This window comes from Spermophilus citellus (genome assembly GCF_964194105.1).
Source record: "Spermophilus citellus genome assembly, chromosome: 9".
In the NCBI taxonomy this organism is placed as follows: Eukaryota; Metazoa; Chordata; class Mammalia; order Rodentia; family Sciuridae; genus Spermophilus; species Spermophilus citellus.
The window spans coordinates 109,153,233-109,163,341 of NC_138191.1; the positions used below are offsets into that span (position 1 = coordinate 109,153,233).

General features: G+C 40.7%; 1 protein-coding gene across 2 annotated transcripts; it reads right to left on the bottom strand.

The window, feature by feature from the left end:
• Positions 1 to 283: 283 nt before the first annotated feature.
• EXO5 (exonuclease 5) lies at positions 284 to 5,367 on the bottom strand. Of its 2 annotated transcripts, XM_081307811.1 has the most exons (3): positions 5,052 to 5,366; positions 4,398 to 4,441; positions 284 to 1,769 (listed from the first exon to the last, which is right to left on the bottom strand). In XM_081307811.1, the coding sequence occupies exon 3, from the start codon at positions 1,737 to 1,739 to the stop codon at positions 627 to 629; it is 1,113 nt and encodes a 370-aa protein (XP_081163937.1). In that variant the 5' UTR covers positions 1,740 to 1,769; positions 4,398 to 4,441; positions 5,052 to 5,366; the 3' UTR covers positions 284 to 626. The 2 variants fall into 2 exon arrangements, with proteins under 2 accessions (XP_081163937.1, XP_081163938.1); XM_081307812.1 differs by having other exon boundaries at positions 4,398 to 5,367.
• Between the last annotated feature and the right edge of the window lie 4,742 nt (positions 5,368 to 10,109).

The window sequence follows — 10,109 nt, forward strand, 5'->3', positions numbered from 1 at the left end:
TCATATAAATTGTAGCATATACCCAGGTGTGTGTGTGAATGTTACATATACTTCATATGTATTTCTCATATCTAGTATTTTCACTTTTTCAATTTCCCTTATCTATTTGAGAATATTTATTATAATTGTTTTAAAGTCTTGATCTACTCTAATTCTACTTCCAAAATATTTATATGTAAATTTACAGGCTTATTATAACATATACACAACTATGTACATTGGTCATTTCTGAAGAACCGAGATTGATACCCCCACATACAAAAACAACCAGTCCAACTGGACAACATTTCATTTATTTTATAATGTAAAATATAGAAACTTTGAGAAAAAAATAAGATTTATTAGAACCTAAAGAGTTTTCTTAGGAAAACAATGCTTACTGAAGGTATTGCCTTTGCTCCAGCCATGGTGAGCATCTTTACTCTTGGCAATCCATGTCAAAGCTCAGAGACAATGTAACTCCAGATCTCTCCTACTCAGCTGTGAACCTTGGTCCTGGACTGAATGTGATTAGAGGTTGTAGAAATATTAAAAAATAAGAACAATATCCATGAAAGCCATGCTCAGAAGTGAGTACTCTTTTCTTCAGGTACATTAGGAGCAGGAAAGACCAACATTTCTTCTATTCATTTGGCTTTTTTGGTTTGAGGTTCCATTGTGGAGTTGAGCACTCCACTGCCCTTCCTCCACTCACAAATGTCTGCATAGTTGCATGTACGGCACTTCCAAGCCTCTTCCACATCAACCCCTTGGGGCTCTCGGTGGCCCATCCAGTAAGCCATATAATGCTGTACCTTGTCTCTCATCTCCTTCTCTTCAAAGGCTACAATCTCTGTACCTAATGCAGTGGCAGTCTCTTGATGGATATATTCAATCTTTAGAATATCAATAACTGGGAGGTCAGATAGCGTGAGAGACAAGAAGACTAGTTCCATGAGGTCACCCAAAGACTTCACAGAAAAACCTCCCTGCCGGGCATGCCGCAGCACTGAAGGCCCCAGTGGCTTGTCTGGACACAATTTTGTGTGGTGGATTAGGATCTCAGGGGTTACTTTCCCTTGCACCATGGCATCAAAGATAAATTTGTATAGCCTAACTTGAAAACAGTCTTTCTTTTTCTGAGCTTCCAGAGGGAGCATGGGGCGCCTACGTGTCTTGAGTTCAGCCAGTTCCAGTTCCCCTTTGGCTGTATAGTGCAACTCATCAATCACTCCAACAAGAAACACACCCTCCACCTCCCCAAACACTGGAAACTCTCTGATGCACCCTTCTGATTGCAGGGTAGGAATCATTGATAGTATATTCAGAAACTTAACTGCCCAATTATCTTCTTTAGTGGTGATGGGAACAGTCACAAGATCATGAAGTTCTAATTCTCTAGCTAGGTGGATGCTGGCACCAGTGTCCAAAACAGCTGCTTTCTCAGGTGTCAAAAAATCAGGAAGCTCCTTTTCAAATGCCATTTGTAATTCACACCAGTTCTGAGTAGATAGGTCCGTGACATATAGATATTTTAAGTGGAATCTTTCCATGGGTGAAGAGACATCCAATCCTCGTTTCCAGTTTTGTAAGCTTACAGACTTGCCATCCTTTTCAGGGAGTTCAGAAGGACCAGGCTTGCTAACTGAAGCACTTGACTCATCATCCAGATCCAGAAACTCTAGGAACTCTGAATCACTCAAGTCTGAGAACCCTGAGGCTTCTGGAGATGCTGTCTCCTCCTCCCCAGTCTCTGCCATGGCACAGCTCTGGACTGAGCAAAGAGGTCCCTGCATAACATGTTAAAAGACATGCATTATCAAAATAAAAAACTTCTCAAAATCACTTTCAAAATCCTATGAGATAAAAAAGACTCATGACAAATTATTCATTGACATTTTAGGAAAATTTCTTAATGACCAAGTAGTGATGCCAAACAGTTGTGTACAGGTACACTTAAAAAAAAAAAATCACTCCTTGTATCATTTATATATTCTGTTTGGCAGATTTTGTTTTTTCTTTTGAGCTGCTTGGAATTGAACCCAGGGCCTCATTCATGGTGGGTAAGCACCCTACCACTAAGCTACATCCTCACTTTGGCAGAAAAGTTTAAGTGGAAAAAATAGTTTTATTCTTGGATTTGCAACTTATATACTGTGTATGGCTTTAAGCAAATCATTTTTCTTGGCCACAGTTTCTTCAGATTTAAAAGGAGATTTGAGGTTTGCCTTTTGTGCTTCAAATTTAATAATGACTTGAAACTTTGGAAACTTTTTTTTTTTTTTTTTTTTTTGCAGTACTAGGGATTGGACCCAGGGGTGTTCCACCACTGAGCTACACCCCCAGCCCTTTATATTTTATATTTTGAGACAGGGTCTCACTGTTGCCCAGGCTGGCCTCAAACTTGCAATCCTCCTGTCTTAGCCTCCCAAGTCACTGGGATTACAGGATGTACCACCACCATTCCCAGCTCAGATGTAAATTCTTTAGCCTACATTTCTAAACAGCATTCTCCTACAATACTGTTATTACATCCAACAAAATTAATAATACACTCCAGACCAGGTTCAAATTTTCGCCAACTGTCTTAAAAATGTTCTACATAATTTTTCTTTATATCAGGAAACAACAACCACATATTGTGTTTGATCATTTTGTCTCTGAAGTATTTTTAAGAAACTAGGCAAATTATTTTGTGAAGATTTAATTTTTTAGTTTTTGAAGGACCTTTATTTTATTCATTTATTTATATGCAATGCTGAGAACTGAACCCAGTGCCTCACACATTTGAGGCAAGCACTCTACCACTGAGCCACAATCCCAGCCCTTTTTTGAAGATATTTTTTAACCCAGACTCCTAACCTCATTTATCTAACTTTGCATAGAGAAGAATACCACAACAGGGTATGACCAGTACACTAGTGTCAGACAAGAAATTTAAGCTGCTAGGGTAACTATGAAACAAACCCTTTGCTATTCTAATAAGCAATGAACATGGTGAATGCACCAACTCATGTCAAAGTTTATGATCTAACACTCTGAGAGTGTCATTATTATTAATTATGGCTGTTCTTAATTAATTTTTAAATAGCCTATATGTCATTAGTCAAAGAAAACATAAAAAGCCATAAGAAAGGTTATTTGCAATGAGCAAAAGTAATACAAAGACTTTTGCTTACACTCTGTAAAGTTATTGCTTTATAGGATACTTCAATAGTAATAAAATACTGAAACACATTTGCATAAATATCTTAAAACTTTAAATGTATTTTAAATGATGATAGTTTCAAAATGAATAATTTTATTTGGACTACGAAGTTCCTGAAATTTGATTTCTACAGTCCAGCAAATGAATGATTTTTACACTCCAGCAAACTAAAGTCAAATAGCAATTAACATGTACACTCTGAGTTTTGCATTGTTTTTGAGGAGTCTAAGGAGCACTAAATCCAAATCAATTAACTTTGAAATACTGTTTCAAATATCTAGACCTGGCTGCCCGATATGGTAACCTCCAGCCATAAGTGGCTACTTAATTTAAATTAACAAAATAAAATTTTAAATTAATTTTCTCAGTTGCACTAGCCACATTTCAGTGGTCAGGAACTATATGCTGCTAGTAGATACTGTAAAAGTCACAAAAATAGTACATTTCCCTCATCACAGAAAATCAAATTGGACAGCACTGACTTATATATATTTCATTAGTATGCATTAACTTCTAAAGAGAGTAAGCTCCTGAAAGATACAGACTCCCCACTTGTTTTATATACAACATTGAGCGCAGGGTAGTCCTAAACAGCTAAGTGAATTAATGTCTTATGGAGAAAACAAAGAACAGGAGCATTCTCTGTGGCATTATTTGTCTAAAAAAAGAAAACAATACAGTAGAGATGGACCATTTGGACTCAGGTGTGTGGCCTGAACTTTCCTATGCTTAAAAAAAAAAAAAAAAAAAAAAAAAACAAAAAAAAAAAAAACAAAAAAAAAACCTCACACACAAAAAAACTGGAGAGCACAATACAGTACACCACTGACACATGAGATGAATAATACAGATAGTGTCACTTAGATAGTAGATGCTTGTAAACACCAGCACAGTGTCAAGAATCTAGGGATCCTACAGATTTGGATTCTGAACCTGATCTTGAGTAGTTCAGCAGAGTTTAGACATATGCTACCGACTTTTTGAGTAATCTTGGACAAGTTTTTAGCTGACACATCTTTAAAATGTCCCAGGGTGAGTAGGGCACTCATCTAACCCTATTCAGCTACCCAATCATGGAGTGATAAAACACAGTACCCATATTAGTACTCAAAAAAATATGGCTCTCCTTTCCCTTACCAAGGAAGGGATGAGACAGTGTATCTATTCTTTCTGACAAATGAAACTGAAGAGGAAATGTCAGCCAACTCACCTGAAACTCAGCTGGTCTTCCTCCTCACAGGGAAGGGCAGAATACTACAAAGATAAAGGGGAGGAGAAAAGTTCTGAAGACCACACGTGCAAGAAAAAAACCAGATTAGCCACTTGGGCCTCTGCTATGCTTAAATGGAATCTTTTGGTCCTTTGTCACGGAACCACTCCCTCACATTACTATGTTTCCTCCTTCCCAGTTCACACTTCATAGACTGTTGCTCAGCACCCCAGATCCTAGATAACACTGGCCTCTCTATTGGGGCTGACTTCTTCATTTTCTCCATGCCCTGGATGCAGTTACTTGACCAAGTCTCTGCTCCCAGAAAGTAAAGGGTTAAAAATAACCAATGTCCCCAAGAGCTCTGAGGTCGGTATCTCTTCTAGCTCCAGTCTTAGTCCAGGAGCTCTGGTAAGAGACTTCACGTCAGAGGTTTTGCTTCTCTGAGAGTTCCTGCTGCCTGCATGTCATCGCTCTTTCGCTTTCCTCGAATCCCAAACCACTGTCTCTCCGGGAGTGTCATCTATGCCGAAAAGTATTCTAAACACTTCCTACAAGTCCTGGAAGAGCGGGCCATGAGAGTAAGCGGCCGCCGGCCCTGAGAAACTCTCAGCCGAACGCACATTCTTCGGAGCGAGAAGGTTCAGAACTCACGAGAATCTGGCTGCGACGGGAGAGGAGCGGAGACGGTGGCCAGGGGCGATTCCCACTCCGGGGCGGGGAAGGAGGGAGGAGAACACAGCGATCCGGGAGCTCAGGCCCTTGGACTCCGAAAAGCAGTCTGTACAGTCCACCAGCTCGTTAGCCCCCCGGACTCCACTTGGTTTCAACGTAGCCTCGGAACTGCTTCAGGACTCTTCCTTAAAAGCACCAATAACCCGGAGAGCGAGCGTAGAGAAAGAAGACTACCCCAAGCCTGGAGCCCCGCCCCAGAATGCCCTGGGCAGCCGGAACACCACCTCTTCCCAGGGTCCTTCGCGGCACTGCCCAGTCCTCGCGAGGATGTAGCTCCGACGCGAATCCCGCTCCCAGCGGGCCAAGGCGGCTTCTGCTATGGCTGGCTTGGGCTTAGGGAAACTCTGGGAGCTTGGGGCTCCGTGTGTGCTGGTCGTTTAGTTCTAGACCGAACTCTCCCCTGACTGTAGGCGCTGTGTCTGCACCTTGACAACCTTTGGCTCTGCATAGAGCCTCGCACCAGCTTTCCCACTGAAGGACAAGCCACGAGCTCACTTCTAAGATTCCGGTGCTCCCCTCCTCGGGGTAGTGTTCCCCACCCCTTTATTGGGAAACATACAATCACATTCTGAAATATAAGTCAGTATTTTTTTTTTTAAAGAGAGAGTGAGAGAGAGAGAGAGAGAATTTTTAATATTTATTTTTTAGTTCTGGGCGGACACAACATCTTTGTTGGTATGTGGTGCTGAGGATCAAACCGGGCCACATGCATCCCAGGCGAGCGCGCTACCGCTTGAGTCACATCCCCAGCCCTAGTCAGTAATTTTTTTTTTAACGCACTTTTCACCATTCGTACAAAAATAGAACAACCAGACCCTTCCCAAAGACACTTCTGAGGCAACCACTACCTTTCTATGACTGCTCCCTTCCTTTTCTTTACAGCAAACTTGATTTATGACAAAGGTGGCATCGCACAGCTATGGAAAAAAGATGGTCTATTTAGTGAAGGTTCTGTGACAATATAGTTATTCTTACAAAAAGCAGTATAAAATGGGAACTTCTCACATGATCACAAAAGTCAATTTCAGGTGGATTGAAGATTAAATATGAAATGCTAAACAGTAAGGCTTTTAAACTAATATAGGTGCTAAAAACTACAAAGTACATTTTCTGTCAGTTGGGAAAAATTTAAAGTGATTTGTATCAGATATTATCAATCAATTGTAAATATCCTGAGTGCAGTAATGTTGTTGTGGTTATGTAGGAAAACGTCCTTTTTCACAGGAACATGGAAGTTGAACAAAAGCATTTTAATCAAGTGAGATATGAGAAGGTTAAGTGGCACTCCCTTTCTCCACAGAAAAGTCTTAACTGGGCTTCTCCAGAAATATTCACCATGGCTGATTTTAGGACTGTCTGCAGAAGAGTTCACTGTAGATAAACTTCCTATTTTCATGTTGCCCTATCTTACTTGGCCACTGGCTAGGAAGAAATCAGCACTCCAGGTGCTGGACATCCCTTACTAGTTTTTCACAAACATATCCAGTATAGTAGTTTGCATACCAATTGGGCTCCATGGTAATAGCTGGCATGGGGAGGACAGAAACGGGAGAAGAAGCTTTCCCCTTCTCAAGTGTTGTCCTTGAAGGGTTAACTTTCCCAAAACAGTGAAAGGAGAAGCTGCTTTTATGTGAACTTCTGCAGACTGTGAACTTCTGAGTCCCTCCCCTTACATGCTGGGTATAAAACTCTGAAACTATCTGAACTTGGGGTTCAGGGGGTTGACTGATTACAGCAAAAGCTGTGCCCTCTGAACCTGACTGCAGCCAAATAAAACTTTCCTGTTATCTTCGGTGCCTTGCCTCATTTGTCCCTACAACAAAGGCATTGATGAATTGAGGTTTAAGGTTTCTACCTCCTCCCCAGTAGAACCATCTTTAGCCAGGATGTAACTTCTAATGCCAGAAAACCCCCACCTGGACCCCTTCACACATGGACCATTCCTCAAATGGTATTGGGGGACAATGTGACTGGTGGAATGAAACAGAAGATAATGAAAAACAAACATGAAATATTGGGGGGAAAGAGTGGTTCATGTGTGACAGGGGAATATTATACTGGGGAGGAGGCAGAAATCTCCAAAACTAACTTCAGGTGAGGCTTGATCTAGTCATCAAGCACTATGTCCAGGATTGAGCTTCCTCTTTCCATCTCTTGGATCTATTTCTAACTGTGGTTGATTGTCCCATATCCAGTCAGTATTTATCTTTCTCTCTTAGTTTTCCAGGGCTACAGCCTTTCAGATTTGTGTCCAGTGAGGGGTGTTGGGGGAGGTGGGGTTCATTTCCCTATTACTTAAACAGAAGTCCAGAAAATTGGCCATTAGTTGAGCTGGGGTTACCTTCCTGCTTGAGCCAAAGTATGCTAGAAAAAAGAGCCTGAGGTAAGAAATACTGTTTTGTTTTCTTAACTTGGAAGGTACAAACCCATTGCAGAAGAGAGAGTGAAACAAGCAACAATGTAAAGCAAATTGAAGTGGTGTTGCTGCACCGGCCATTACTTCATGTTGAACTGTAATTTTATAAAATTTATATCTTTTATTTTACTTTCTGATCTAAAATCCTATAAGATAAGGTCTATCTTTTTGGTTTATTTTATAAATTCATCCAGGAAGGCACAAATTTTATGCAGCGTATAACATACCATTCTTTGATGATACATGGGAGGCCGAACAGAAGATAACTAAACAAAGGAGCTGGGCAGAAAGAGGAGGAACTTACAGGGTTGAAGACTAAAACCCATGAAATAGTGTAGAATATTTGGGGGACCATAAGATCTTTATAGCCAAGCAAAGTTTGGTTGGGTGGAAATTTGGAAGCTTCTCCCAGAAAAAAATAGGCAGTGCTGTATACCAAGTGTTCTATAGTTTAAAATTTGACCTTTATTTTTAAGTTATGACAAACCATTGAGGGATTTTAAGGAATATAGTGGTTTGATATGTGTTCTAGAATGATCATGCTAGCAGCAGTGCAGAGAATAAAGAGAGGAGTACAGATTAGTTATGGGAAAAACTAGTTGGTAATCTACTTATGTCATTAGGAGGGGCTAAGAACCTGATTAAAACTTTGGATATGGAAATGGAGAGAAGAGAGGCTGAGGAGATTCTAACAGAAATATACTGTACTTGGTGACTGATTGGGAAAGGTAGTGGATGACAAGAAGAAGTTTCAGCTATCTTAGAATTGGATTGATGGCAGTACCCCTTCTGGGTTAAGGGATACAGATTTTATTGAAACAATTTTGAGTTGAGTTTTCAACATGTTGACTATAGGATATCCAAGTGGCAATATCCATTGTTCTGGAACTCAGGATGAGATTTCTAAGATAGAGATGCAGATGTAGAAGTCTTAGAATATTAATGAGATAAACTAAATAATGTGTAGAGATGAGAAAGTGCTTAATAACATGGCCCTGGAGGAGGGTGTATTGGTGATTGGCAGAGGGACAAGTGCCTGTGAGATAGAGAATGAACAAGCAGATGCAACAGGTAAGCCAATAGGTAGGTTCTGAAGCATAACATAGGACCTCCTAAGGCAGTCATAGAGGTAAGAAGTAAACTCTTGCATCAGCAAACAGTGGCTACGTTCAGCCAGTTAAAGGCAGGTATTTGGAAAGCTAGAGTAACAAACTTTGAGGAAAGATGGTCAAAAATGTAACTGAGGGATAGGGTTGTAGCACAGTGATAGAGAACGTGCCTAGCATGTATGAGGCACTGGGTTTGATCCTCAGCACTGCATATAAATAAAAAACAAAGGTCCATTGACAAATTTTATACACACACAAACTTTTTTTTTAAAATGTGACTGAGGAGCTGGGGTTACAGCTCAGTGGCAAAGCATTTGCCTAGGACTTGTGAGGCATTGGGTCCTATCTTCAGCACCAATAAAAACAAAACAAAGGTATTGTGTCCTTCTACAACTAAAAACATTTCTTAAAAATGCAACTGAGGACATAGGTAATTAAAAAAGAGGATTCCCATCTCTTCTTCATCTATAAAGTCAGTGTTCTAGATTAGGTGAGCTGCTAGACTATTTCCAGTTCTAAAATCCTGATTCTCTAGGCAGGCACTGAAGAATGGGTAGGATTTGGAACTCTTATGAACATTAACGTTTTCTTCTAGGAATTTCCTTCCCTTCCAGACACTACTCCATCCACATTGTTCCAATGGTAGCTGAGATCTCTGCCAGCAGTTTAGGGGTGGGCACCTGACCTAGCTGGGCAAATAACGCTTCCCCCTGGGAAGGGAAGAAAAAGAAGGCAGCTTTTCTCTATCTATACAAAACATGGAGCTGATGGTAACTGGGATTTGTAATCAGCTGTTATATGTGGTATGTGTTGGGGCAGGGGAGGTGGGTAGTACAGAATGAAGATACAGAAGCAGAGATGAGAGATGGAGAGAGAAAATCACCTGGATTTTCCAAAGTGCTCCTGGTCTCAGTTCACTGTTAGCAAGTATTACAGCTCCTGAATTTCATGATACACTAAGATCTAATATCTAATATCCTCCTTTGAGACTTATACTAACCCTTCTTGATTTGTTATTTGCAACTCAATCGAGTCTTACTATACTGATATTAGAGCCTATATGGAAAGCAGAAAAGTGAATGGGAAATGAAACTAAAAGGTAGGACTATATACAATAGAGGATCCTGACAAGGTCTAGATTATAAATGGAGTAGTGGTTTCTACCACGCAGCCTGCGCAGTGGTTTCATTAATGAGGTTCTAGGCATAAAGTTAGTTAGAAGAGATCGAAATAAAACACACAGACCAGTTACCTTATTTATATTGCTAGGTCCAAGACGACTCACCTCTCTGGTTCCCACCTCTAGCCGCCCAGCAGGGCAGCGAGGATTACTCAGGGCTAGCAGGAGAGAGAGTGAGCGAACACGCCTGGGAGTAGCCCTTTATTGGGGAACAAGAGATTCAGGGGAGAATTCCATCCAATGAAGGTTGAGAGGGGGCTGCACTGCAAGGT